Source organism: Ceratotherium simum, chromosome 17 (genome assembly GCF_057802395.1).
Source record: "Ceratotherium simum simum isolate JZ-2026a chromosome 17, ASM5780239v1, whole genome shotgun sequence".
NCBI classification, from domain to species: domain Eukaryota; kingdom Metazoa; phylum Chordata; class Mammalia; order Perissodactyla; family Rhinocerotidae; genus Ceratotherium; species Ceratotherium simum.
Genome location: NC_141916.1, coordinates 35550157 through 35563435, shown reverse-complemented (window position 1 = coordinate 35563435; position 13279 = coordinate 35550157). Strand labels below are relative to the sequence as shown.

At 37.2% G+C, this 13279-nt stretch overlaps 1 protein-coding gene across 1 annotated transcript in view; it reads right to left on the bottom strand.

The window, feature by feature from the left end:
* The window catches only part of ITPR2 (inositol 1,4,5-trisphosphate receptor type 2), a 463296-nt gene that overhangs the window by 289590 nt on the left and 160427 nt on the right, over nt 1-13279 (bottom strand). Inside the window, exon 22 of the mRNA XM_004435465.3 lies at nt 278-471. Coding sequence (XP_004435522.1) covers nt 278-471 — 194 coding nt within the window. The remainder of the gene's footprint in view (nt 1-277; nt 472-13279) is intronic.

Below are 13279 nucleotides of genomic sequence, written 5' to 3'. Positions count from 1 at the left end.
AAAATACGTAAGAAAGAGGTTTTGTCAACCTCAAAGCAGTCCACAATTGTTAGCTATCATCATTAATATATTTAATGGGAATGAACAAATGTAATAAATATGTTAAATAGTGTCAGTGTCAGATTTCTTACCAGGTTTATCATTAACTCAAAAGAAATAAAATTAGATCAAGAGCATTTCAGAATATTTACACAGTGATTTGGGACAAAAAGTATAAGAAGTTAAACCAATAAGCACAATGAGGTATTTGTCACTTCGCTTCCGTTATGTGACATACCTGTAAAATCTCAATAATCTTCAGCTTGGTGTCCATCACAGTCACGTCCTCGTGCTCTGTGGGGCTCCCTTGCTTGCTAGGGTGGATGCTGGGCTGAACGTCAGGCACGCTCATGGGAAAGATAGAGCCTCGACTGAGCACCATCTGGGTCATCATCTCTCCCACCCCATGGATGGTTCTCATGACGTTGTTTCCTGGCATGAGAAAAGTCTCTAAGTCAACACACAACACCTGGAGAAACAGCTGTACTATCCAGTTGGTCACAGCCAGACTGAAAACATGACAGGAAACGTATTAAGGATAGGAAAACATAGCATCAGCATTGCTCTGGCTCTTTCTTTACAGGTGAAGTTATTGCAGACACATTTCAAAATGACAGATTTTAAAAATGAAAGTTTACTTTTCTCAGAAAATGCTTTCAAATGACACACCAAGGGTGAGTTGTTGGTAACTCTAATGACATCCAAATCAGGTCCTTCTGGAACATGGTAAGTCCAACCAACTATCACACCAATAGGCTCTAACTTTCATAATAATGCAAAAGAAAGGTTATTGATCTCTACAATAAAGTGAGTTGCAAGTGAGGATACAAAGATTACATAAAAACATTTAAATGGTGACTAGTGTCCTAGTCCTGTGCGCAAACCAGGGATTTTTTAGCTTTGCTTTTATAACGCTTATGAAAAGAGCTTGTGAGGAGGATTGTTACAACTTCATTTTAAGAAAAAGAAAGTCTTTTCTGGAGAAGAAGCATATATCAGCCAACACACTTCCCATTCCTTCATCCAATTTGAACAGAAAACCATTATTCAAAATTCACAAAAATCAATTATGTTTGAGGTAATTATGGAAACAAATTAGTGACAAACATGACCATTTTCAATGACAGATCCTCCTCTTCTGCATCTTCTCTTGAGTTTGGCTTCTCATCATTTGTCCTCTAATAAAATTGCCTGCGTACTCATTCCCTACACTGACACGAGTCGCTATACCAGTGGATCCTCTTGACGCTGCCAAAATTTACATTCTCCAGCCTGACTGTTGCTTCTCACTTCTAAATTCCTACAACAAGCAATAAGGATTCAAAAGAACAATTGTCTACTTTCCTTTCAGAAAAGTGGTCTCTGCTTTGTGGGTGTTCATGGAGCTTTGCCGCAAGGAAAGGCTTAGGAATCTGGCAAAGGATTTTCCTTTCCCTAAGTGTCTCAGGGTGTAAACCAAGAGAAAGGGAAATAGAAATGAGATGGGGTGAGATAAAACTCTCAGTTCTAAGTGAAGCATATAAACTGTGGGAATACCTACAGGATTGAAAGGCAAACAAATAAAGAAAAGGAAAATATTTAACAGATGACTCAAGAGAATCTTCCTAGTCCTGTGCACAGACCACCATTACCATCGAGCCCCTGGTAACCACTATTATTCGTCCATTGTGAAAGGTAAAATGCCTTTTAAAATTCATTATCTTATCCATATGTGAAATTAGTATACATAAAAGAGGGTAGTGCTCAAATAGTACATTTTTGAGTAGGCAAAGAAGTAATATTTTTTCTAGAGTGGCATCTTCCAGGCAGAAATTAATTTGGGTTTTCATTCTGAGAGTCTAGGACCTTTTATTACACTGCTGCTTGCATAAGGCAAAAAAAGGTACATAAGAAAAAAAATATATGAAAGGTAATTTTCAAGCTTGGACAAGATTGAGACAAAGGATTTGACACCGCCCCGTTTTCTATCAGCATAACCTCGAGGCAGAATGTTTCACTGTCTGTGGTTCTCAAACAGTCATAGCAGTTGAGTATTTCCAAATCCTCCCACTGTTTGCTTCATGGATGACAGGGATGCACATCTGGTTGTTGGCAGTGATTTTGGGTCATCAATGTTCAACCAGTACATTTATCCGAGTCTTGATTCGAGTATGTATACGTGTTAGCCTCCAGGAGATGCTTTCTCACCACTAACACAGAACAGGCTCCTTTGTTATTCTTACTCCTGATTCACACAGAAATCCTTGGCACTCACAGTGTCTGCATCTTATTTAGATTTGCATGGAAAATAATCATTTAATCCAACTGATTATTACACAGAAAGTTAGCCCACACAATTCTTTTCCCCAAATATAGATATTGTCACCAAGAAATTAAAATCGAGAGGCCAGAACCCATAATAATATGTAACACATGTTGTCAATGAAATGAGAGGGTTCATTCCAGTTGTACCACATCCTTAGATGCCTGCGGCACTTGGTCACCACAAAACTCTCCTAACATCTCCATGTATGGCCAACTCAGAAGTCTCAAATTAAAAGATGCTATATTTTCTGGAGTTGCTTGATGGTGATAAGAAGTGCTTAAATTGTGAACTATTACACCTTGAAAAATATAAGTCAAATGCCACATAAATCACAAATGTGCAAGGCTCGCAGTATCCATTCTTCCACAGAAAAATTTCTAATTCTAGACTGTTGAGATAAGTCCGAGGTGATCAGTCCTCAATATTGCAAAGGAAGAAACTTTACTATTTCTCTTCTCAACTGTAATTAGTTAATACTACTAAAAAGTTTTTGGTGAAAAGCCTACATATTATAATATAAACCCTCTGGACAAAATAACCCCTAGAAGTTCAGCTTTTCTATGTCTGTTATGTCAACACAGCAGCCAGAATTTAGATTTATGTATAAAGTATATTGAGATGCTTTGAAAAAATGGGAATCATTTTTCTTAAGCAAAAGTATAAAGAAAGAAATTGCTTAGAACTGCTCAGGTTCTTTCATTACATGATTGTATAGATATTTTTACCAACCCTAATTCCCTCAAGAGAAAAACCTAAAAGCAAGACAGGTATACTAAATGCATACTCAGGATGGTGACTGGGAATGGATTGAGAATACCTTGCTTATTTTCTTTGATGGTTTCGATGAGCCAAGTTTCCATTACCAATTCCAGAGAAGTGGAAAGCAGTAAGGAATTTACATAACACTAAAGCTGTGCTGACCATAATTTAATTTTTTCCTATTCAAAAGTCATTTTCCCTATTCAAAAGTCATTTCAATCACTATTAGGTTCAACAATCATTAACAGTTATATGGATTTATAGAAGGTGTAAGAGATTTAACAGAATTTTACTTGATTGAAATTTACTTTACATCCATTAGTGTTTTATTTTATTTAATGTCATCTTTATCTATCTGATTCTATTAGAAATACTTTTCTCCTATGAACACATAAGAATAAAGATGATAATTTGAGTTTTCCAATTTGTTTAGATTTTCAGACATTTCTGAAACCTTCTGAGCACTTATAAGACATAATAGACATATTTGATTAGAAGAGTTCTGTGAATAATTGTTCACAGCAATTTACTTATTCTGTGACTACTAAAGTCAACTCAATGTTGTACGGTAATAGAAGCCAAAAAATGGATAACCCAAAAACCATTCTTATTTCCCTGAAACATATTTTTATAGTTGGATTCGAATAAACGCATCTGCTGTTAAAATAATTCATCCAAAACAGAAAAGACATGACTCAGGAAGTCTTCCTACTTCCCCTCCCTGCTCAGCAGCTCCTCATAAACCTCTGCTTGCGGGAAACGCCTACACTCTCTAGAACTGGAGCAGTTTTTTATTTCGAACATTCTCTGGAGCAGTGCTTCCTCCCAGTGGTTGAAGGCCTGGGTTATAAAAGGACTTTTCTGTATGCAAAAAAAAAAACAAAAACATTAACATACGATCAAAGCCCCAATGAAGCTAATGATATAAGCAGAGTAATGGGTAACAGGTACCAACCTGGATTAAACGGAAAAATCAAGATTTAACACCCTAAGAAGACAATAGATAACCAGCACTCCTACTTCCAAGTTAGACCACAGTATCTTGGAGAGCTATGTATCCAGTCCACATTGGGCTTTTACTCCATGTGCTGGATCTGGAGGGAACTTGCTATTCCTCTGCCTGGAGTTCTCTTACCCAGATGATCACTTGGCTTGCCCCCTCACTCCTTTCTGATTTCTGGTGCAATGTCACCTCCTCAGACCTCTTCTGGCCACCGTCTCTAAAGGACTGCCATCACTCTGGATCCATGCACGTGCATTATATTTCAGGCATTATCACCATCTCACATCATATTTATATTTGTTTATATGTTTATTGTATCCCCCTCAAAAAGAATAAGCTACATGATGACAGGGATTCTGTCTGGTTTACTACTCTATCTCCAACAGATGGAATAACGCCTGACACACATTAGCCATTCAGTAAATGTTTGTTAGATTAATGCACGAATAAAAGAAAAAAAGATTGGACGAACAAATGAATTATTGAAAATGAGAATGACTTTTTTATAAAGCTTGTATAAAAAATTGGATTCATTATATTACAGGTATATATTCCATCTTTCATCAAGGTGAGTTTTTGCTTGCTTTCCTTTATACTTTTCTAAATTTTCTACATTTTTTCAAAAGCATATTTAATTTCATGTTACTTAAAAACAAGAAAAAAAATTAAAATAGATACCAATGAGATAAGCGAAATCATAGAATCTGCCTTTATCAAGGGCTTATCACATCCCATGTACTTTGCGAGGCCACATATACCCATCACAGCAGGGGAGGGAGTTGAGGGACCCATCTCACTTTACACAGCCAGAAAGTAGCAGAGTCTCAGATTCAGGTCAACTGATGTCAACATGCATATTTTTCCCCACACCATGTTGCTTCACTAACAGACCATCACCTTACAAGTTTCCAAAGATTTTAAACTAGAACTCAGAAAACCTACCAAATGCAGAAAGAAAATATTCTAATTAAAACTGTGTACTGAAAATGTGGAATTACTTATTAATCATATAATGAATTTCTCACCTTATTCTCAAGTGATCTTATCCAACCAGTTATTACTATATAATGGGCCACACACTACTTGTGGCATTTTGTTTATATCACACAATTTAATTTTAAGGGCAGCCCTTGTTCAGAAAGTATTTATTAAGCAGCAAATGTTCATCTGGCTCTATATTAGGGACATCGGAGGTGGGAGGATATAAGAGAAGTAGAAGGATTTACAATATGGCTAGGAAAACATAAAACATGTCCCCCCCCAAATTTAGGAACAAATACAAAGCAGATGAGATAGTAATAGTATAGCATGGGAAGTATATAAAATTGCTTAGCAATTTTTTTTAATTGGGAAAATTATCTTAGGGTGAGGAGAATGAAAGGTAGCTTCACTGAAGAGATACAATTTTGAACTGAGCTTTGAAAGGAGTGGAGGATTTAGATTAGAACAGTGTGATCTTTCTCAAGTCACTTCACCATCCAATGTCCAGAATCTTAATCCTAATAAAATACATCCCAATTCCATGTGAGAATACAATTACATAAAATGTACAAAAAAGTCAGGACAAATAAAAAGTACTATGTAATTGTAAGGTATTAATTCAAAATGAAAAGTGGAGAACACGTGCATGCTTTCTCTACACCTCTGAAAAACAACTCTTCTCCATTTCGTTATGTTCTATTATAGTGGTTACTACCTTACTAATGAATATGTGGTTCCATCGCATAATCATAGCTCACAATCTCTTACACTGTGACATGATTGACACACAACATTGCCTCTAAAAGGAGAAGTCCTTCAGAGGAGTGGTTTATAAAGAATACTCAATGGAGAAATAAACACTCATTGAATACAGTGTATTGATAATCCATTTACAGATTCCAAGTTTCTAAAAGCTTAGAAATAGAACAAAGCAAAACCTATTAAAAATATGTTACTAAAATATAGCAATGTTATTATCCATCTTTTTTGAATATCAGGTAGACTGCTTAGAAGAAAATTATTTCCCTTCCCACACACTAAAGAAGTGTTATTCAAAGGATGAATTGAAAAAGCAATTCATACAAAACAGTGGTTGAGTTTTACATCTTATTTTGGATTGCATCACTGTCAAATACTGACAAAGTCATTTCAATATTCAAACCTCAAGATTTTAATTTGCAAAACTGATCTTTAATTCTTAACAGTTAGTAATCCAAGCAATAAGTGAGTTTACATACTATTTCTATAATTGAGATGTAATTTAAATACAGTGAAATGCACAGATCTTACGTGAAAGATTTCAGCAGTTTGACAAGGAAGGTATACACCCATATAAACCACATGTCATCTAGATACTGAACATTTCTATTACCCTAGAAATCTCCTTTGTACCTTTTCCAAATTAACCCCCTCTACATTTCCCCTCACCACCAGCACCAAAAGCAACCACTCTTCTGATTTATCATTCCATAGATACATACATTGAAGAACGTACAGTTTCATAGATATGATTTTAGTTAAATGGTTCTAGCCAAAGTGTACTAGTAAACCAATCATGGTTAAAGTACAGAAGGGCCTCTAGTTCTTTGCTACTCTGTTGTTGTCTTGACCAGATAATTATTTTTGTCAGTGATGGGTGAAGTCAGAGATAGATGTTTCTCAAATGCAAAGATAACATGAAACAAGGAAGGATAACTAACGTAGTGAATGACTCCATCAAATCCCAAAATTACATCAAAAGGTTGAAAATTAATGGGTTAAATCCAACAAGGTAAAATCAAAATATAAAACACCCTGCACTCAGGTCCAAATAAAATCAACTCAAGTATACAATGGGGGAAATGTGATGTAACAGAGCACAAATTAGAACTTTAGTTGTGTTCAAGCTCAATAGGAATCAATACTATGTCATCATTACCAAAAACGCTCATTTTCACCTAGACTGCATTACAAAAGTAAAGTGTTCAGAATGAATGAGAAAATAACTGTCCTTTCCTCTGTGCTAGTCAGACCAGTGATCAATGATATCTGAATCGTAAGAGGAACTACAGACGACTACACAGAGAGGACGAGGTACTCAGGCGACATGATGGCCATTTTTAAACACAGAAAGACTGACACATGGAAGTGATGTTAGATTTCAATATGGCTCCAGGAAATAAAAGTAGGCTGCTTGTTGGAAGATAGAGAGAGGTATATCTAGGAGAACCTAACAAAAGAGACCTAATAATTGGAGTTGTTGGAAATAAGAAAGACCTGCCTTGTGCAGCAATAAAATCTTGGTCACTCAGGCGTTCAAAGAGATCATAGATGACCATTTGTAACAGGTGTTATATGAAGATCCAAACTTCATATATTGTGTAGATGACTTTTACGGTCCCTTTATAGGCCAATGTTCTATAAATCTATGTTTGAGTTCCAATAACATGCCTTATTGTAGTTCATTGGTGGACTCTCTTGACCAGAAATTGTGAGAACTGGGGAACCTATTCCAGCGTATTAACACCTTGAGGCATCAGATTCTGAGGCTCAAACAACATTTATAATTAGAGGAAATAATTGGAGTAGAGAGAAGGTGAGGACAACGTGGTCCTCTGTAGTCATTCTCATTATTTGTGAATCATCCCTAGCTATTGATTCTGTCCTAGTAACTCAATTTGGTAATGTTAGTATCTCTTCTTAGTGCTAGGAATCATTCATATCACTCCTAGGTAACACCAGAGGTTTCAGAGTCACTTCATAGTTTAAAGAATAAGAATAAATTTCATACTAATCTGTGGAAGGTGCTTCACCCACTGTGCGGCTGATGCCTTTGGGAAACCAAAACCCAAACAACTACAGATGACGCCTTTGTTTCTGACACATCCCACAGAAACACAGACAAAACTAGAGTCAGAGTTTTCTGCCTCTACTGAGTCAAATTAATTACAAAGCATAACAAAAATAATTTTATGTATTATAACTTTATGTGAGTAATTCCTGACTGAAAGAACTATAAGGAAGTTATAGAATTACTTTGTGACTTAGTGTAATATAAATTATGCATGCATCATCTCATTAAGTTCTTCTGAAATTTATTAAGCTACACAGTTAAGAAATGAATATTTGAATCACATTACTCTGTTAAAATGGTGCATCAGAGATCACTGGAAAGGTATAACATTAACCCATAAATTGCTAAAATAAAATTGCAGGAACAAAATACCAGGAAGTATTTTAACATAAACTGGCATTTGTCATGTTATCTCCCATTCATTGGAAGTTTGGAAAGCCAAGCTAAAAGTTGATTAGTAATAAAAAAAAAATCATGTGTTTAGAATGTCATGAACTAGGAAATATTTTTATCATTCAAATATATACATATTTATATAAAACATGTTATTTACATACATTTATCAAATGCATTTTACTCAATAGATATTTTTGAAAGTCAAGTATATACATAGTAGTATATTAGGCATGGTACAAGTCGGCTAGAGAACCAGAAATATAATCTATTTTCATAGTTTTTCTCCTGACTTTGGTTCTCTCAGTTAATAAATTTGAATCTTTATTATTGAATTATCTAGGTTGTAACTCTAAGAGTCATGGAGCCTTTTGTAAGTCTACTAGGAAAAACAGACATAAAAAATAATTACAAAATTAACAAAAGAAAGATACAAATATATATATTTGTAATGTAGGGTCTCTAAATATTTTGTCCTTCAAATGCAAGCATATTTTTATAAGGCATGTCACATACATTCATCCCAATGATAAGCAAGTTATGAAATATATATGAGATACAGAAGTAGCTCATAGAAAGGTGGCTACAAGGATAAAATAGTTTAATATTATAGGGGAAACAGCAAGAGACAGAGCTAGAGGCGTCTAATGTAGACTGTGAAGACTCTTGGTCACCAACTTAAGGAACTGGGTTGTTATTCTCTAGAGATGATGAGAGCTAGTAAAAAAGATAGAATATGTGATTTAGAAGAATCCTTATGTTGGAATGTGAAGAAAGAGCCAAAAACGGAATCAGGGAGACCAGTCAGAAATCTATTGCAAGGGGTGAAGAGGAACATCCAGCTTCAAGAGATATTTAAGTGGTAAAACTTTTAAGACTTGTGATTGAAACTTTGTTTCTGAGACAAGCCAAATGACTGTTCATGAAGAGCTGATTCTTGGTTTAAAAAAAATTTTTTTTGATCTGACCAGTAAAATCACTTCAAGTTAAATCAAAACCCTTTAGTAAACACCTACTGTTTTGTATTAACCCTTCCTGGGAAATTTTTAAAAAGTAGAAAACAGAGTTCCTGCAGATGAAGAAGTAATGTATATAGAAAGGGGTATGATAACAGTAGAAAGAATATCAACTGTAGGGCTGTTGGGTTTTTTGTAAACGAGTGGAGAAAAAGAAAAGGAACCTGAAGTCAAAATTTGGCTCAGCAACTACAAACTGTATGGTCTTAGGCAAAGTATTTAATCTTTCTAAGGGCCTATTTTCTGGGCAAAATAGTGACCACAGGGGCCGGCCCCATGGCATAGTGGTTAAGTTCGGTGCACTCTGCTTCATCGGCCTTGGTTCACGGGTTCAGATCCCGGGCGTGGACCTACACCACTCAGCCATGACCCACGTGGGTCAGCCATGCTGGGGTGGCAACCCATACACAAAGTGGAGGAAGACTGGCAACAGATGTTAGCTCAGGGCATGTCTTCCTCAAGCAAAAAAAGAAAAACAGTGAGGCCGGCCCGGTGGCATAGTGGTTAAGTTCGCGTGCTCCACTTCGGTGGCCCAGGGTTCATCGGTTCGGATCCTGGGCGCGCACCTACACACTGCTCATCAAGCCATGCTGAGGCGGCGTCCCACATAGAGCAACTAGAAGGATGTACAACTATGACATACAACTATGTACTGGGGCTTTGGGGAGAAAAAGAGAAAAAAGGAGGAAGATTGGCAACAGATGTTAGCTCAGGTCAATCTTCCTCAAAAAAAAAAAAAAAAAGTGACCATAACACCTAACTTGCTGGATTGTGATAAGGATTAAAGATAAAAATATGTAAAAGATCTAGAGGTGTGCTAGGTATTGAATAGGAATAACAGATACACTTTATATAGTAATCTTTTGCCAAATGTGTGGCCTGGCACATGGAAGAAACTCAGTCTAAAGTAGACATGTTGCATGATTATGCTCTGCCTATTTTTATATATGTATTTGATTTTAAAAAGGAACACAATCTAATGTAGATCACGTGTTTGAGACCTTCTTGATATAGAGAGAGAAGACTAAGCCCAGAGAAAGAGAAAAAAGTCCTCTTAGGCACTATGGATAACTAAGAGAAAACCTGATAGTTAAGCTGGGATTTCTTCTAAAACTTATAAAAGCTTAAGCAGAAAAAAATAAACAAAAGTGTAAAAGACATTAAACATTAGGCTAGAAAGGACTTAGAGGTGCAGTCAGCATAGCACAAAGCTGGTGGGAGAACCAGACTCAGAGGATCAGAATGTCACAGAAATTTTCCTTAATATCTGAAGAAGAGGATTCCAGAAAAGACTTGTTGCCCAAAGCAGGTTTCTGATGCCAGTGATTCTGGGGCATTTGGAAGTAGGTAGCTTCTAGAAATTTTTTTCATATATAGAACTTTGTTATGCTTTTAAATGTTTTAAAGTCATTTTTATTTTTCTCCCTAGTCTCTATTTCCTATGAGATCTTAATCTTGATTGACAGTTTTTCCAGTCATGGCATTTTTCTGGAAGATCCCTATGGTGGATGCTGTGATGGTCCTGCTCAGATTCCCTTTCAGGAATGAAGGACTTTCGCCTCAGCTGCTGGAAGTGCTGCTTGGAGGACAGCCCTCAAATGTCAGCCCCCTATGGGGATTGACTAGTCTGCAGGGAACTGCCTTCAGCAAGGCCATACACCCATTCTGGGGCAGCCCATGGGGGCATAAAGGCTCAGCCCCCTCACCCAATGGGAGACAATTCTGAAGGGACATCTCCACTTCAGATGCTTCCACTAAGGCTGCATCCCAAGCCAATTTCTCCCTCTGCCCCGTCCTGCTTCTTTCCCTTTCCTTCCACTGGTGTTGATCCTAAGAGCTCTCCCTAACCAGCCTCCTTTGTGCTAACCTCTATCTCACAGTCTGCTTCCCAGGGAACACAACCTGCAATAAGCAGTTCTAGAGCTGCTGGAGGATTGTTGTCATTGTTGTTATTTTAAAATCAGTGGAAGAATCTCAAGGCATTATGAGAAGAACATGCTCCTCTGACACAGTACACACACACACTAAGGGATGAGAGAAAACCTATCGCTGTGGATAGGATTGCACACGTGTCCCTGCCTCTTCTTCCAGTCTAAAGCTTCCTTTGCTAGAAGTACGTGATTTGGATGGAGAGAAGGTGAGGCAGAAGGGAAGAGCATATGGGAAGTAGGCAGGTGTGAGGAACAAGACATATAGTGGAGATAAGACAGTTCTGCCTGAAGCAAAGGGACATCGCTGAAAGCAGAGATGAGAGAGGACAGAGAGAAGAACAAGGCCATCTAAAGGAGAATCTGGAGAGGCAAAATGGTGGTGGGAAACATTAAGTCCAGAAATCAATGAACGAGATTTTCAAATGATGAATGGTAATTGTGGGTCTTCCCCCTGCGAGTAAACCTTGCTAACACTTCTGAATGCTGTGAACTCCACTGCAATCTAAATCCTTTACAGACACGTGAAAAGAGCTCTGTCAGATGAAAAATTAGAAGAAGGTGAAGGAACACTGGAAAGAGTTCCTAAAACGAAGCTTCCTTGTACCTTAGGTACTCGGCTCTTCAGTTATGGTCATTGCACTAAACCTTATTTCTGGTCTTTCTCATCCCCTCCTCCACATGTACACCCCCTCAGAGTCCCGCCTCACATCCAGGAAAGTCCTTTCTTGCTTCCTTGCTTTTTTGTGACACATTCGATATTTTATTTTAAGTGAACTAAGGCTTCCGGTTTCAAGGCATTCTAGCTGGTGTCTTTCCAAAGAACAAACTCAGCTTTTAACCAGGAGATATGCTTCATGGATATTTGTTGAAAGCAGCGATTTGCAACACACATTAAAAAGGACACCATTCAGTGAGGGAATGAAAATTACTAATCTTTGAAGAATCACAGTTTTTGACAAGAGACTGTAAAGATCACATTTAGACTAACCTCCTAATTTCATAAAGGAAGAAACCATTTTCTGGCCGATTTTTTGCCTGTAAATATTTTCTTCCTTTCCCACCCATATAACAATATTAAAAAATGTTTCTGCTCCACCTCCCATCTCAATTTCCCTTCTCCTTTTTAATAGCAACTATGCTGCCAGAAAAAGCATTTCAAGGTGGATCACATGAAGACTCTGCCAAGGCAAAAAAAAAAAAAACTTAAAGAAGCAGCTGGTTCTTTGCCACTAGATGGAGAGTTAGCATGCCCTTCTTCTCTTCCCCACATCTCCTGGGGCAAGGGGGGCACCTGGATATACATATATCCAAAGTACTTCTCACTACCCACCCTCCTCATCTCTTGCCTACCCTGGCTTGGGCCCACAGCTCTATAAGTCACCCAGTGTAGCTGGAATCCTTTCAGGGCAGAAGGATAATTTCAGGCTATTAGGGTTACGTCTACCTTATTCTCTAAGACCAAAGGCACTTCAGCTCCCAACCTGAAACCTCAAAGGAAAGGAAATCCTAAAAGCAAATGGAATTCTCTATTGATTTTTTTTTTTTTTTTTTTTTTTTTTTAGTGATTTCCCATTTTCAACATTATAACATATAGGCCAACAAAAGAGATTATCTGGTTACCAACTGGGGACAGGCCCACATTTCAGGGCTTGACTATGGAAATTCCCAAGAATTTGGAGTTGTGAAAAAGCAAAATGATAGAACGTAAAAAGAAACTAGCCAGCTCTTGTTTGGTCTTTTGGTAGTTTTCTGATATATTGCCTTTTCAAATTTCAAAGGCTGGGAGACAGTTGTGAAAACAAATGATTGTGGTGTTCTAGACACCCTAACTAGGCCTAAATATTACTCAGTGGTTAAGACTTGATTGCTCCATGTTGGAGGTTTAAATTTGACCCATAGTTCCATTCAACAACAAAGAGATAAGTGGAAGGATATTGACAAGATAACTAAATAATGAATTAGACCCAAACCATTTCCAGACTGTCAAGTTCTTTACTCTGTTCAAATGGAAATGACACT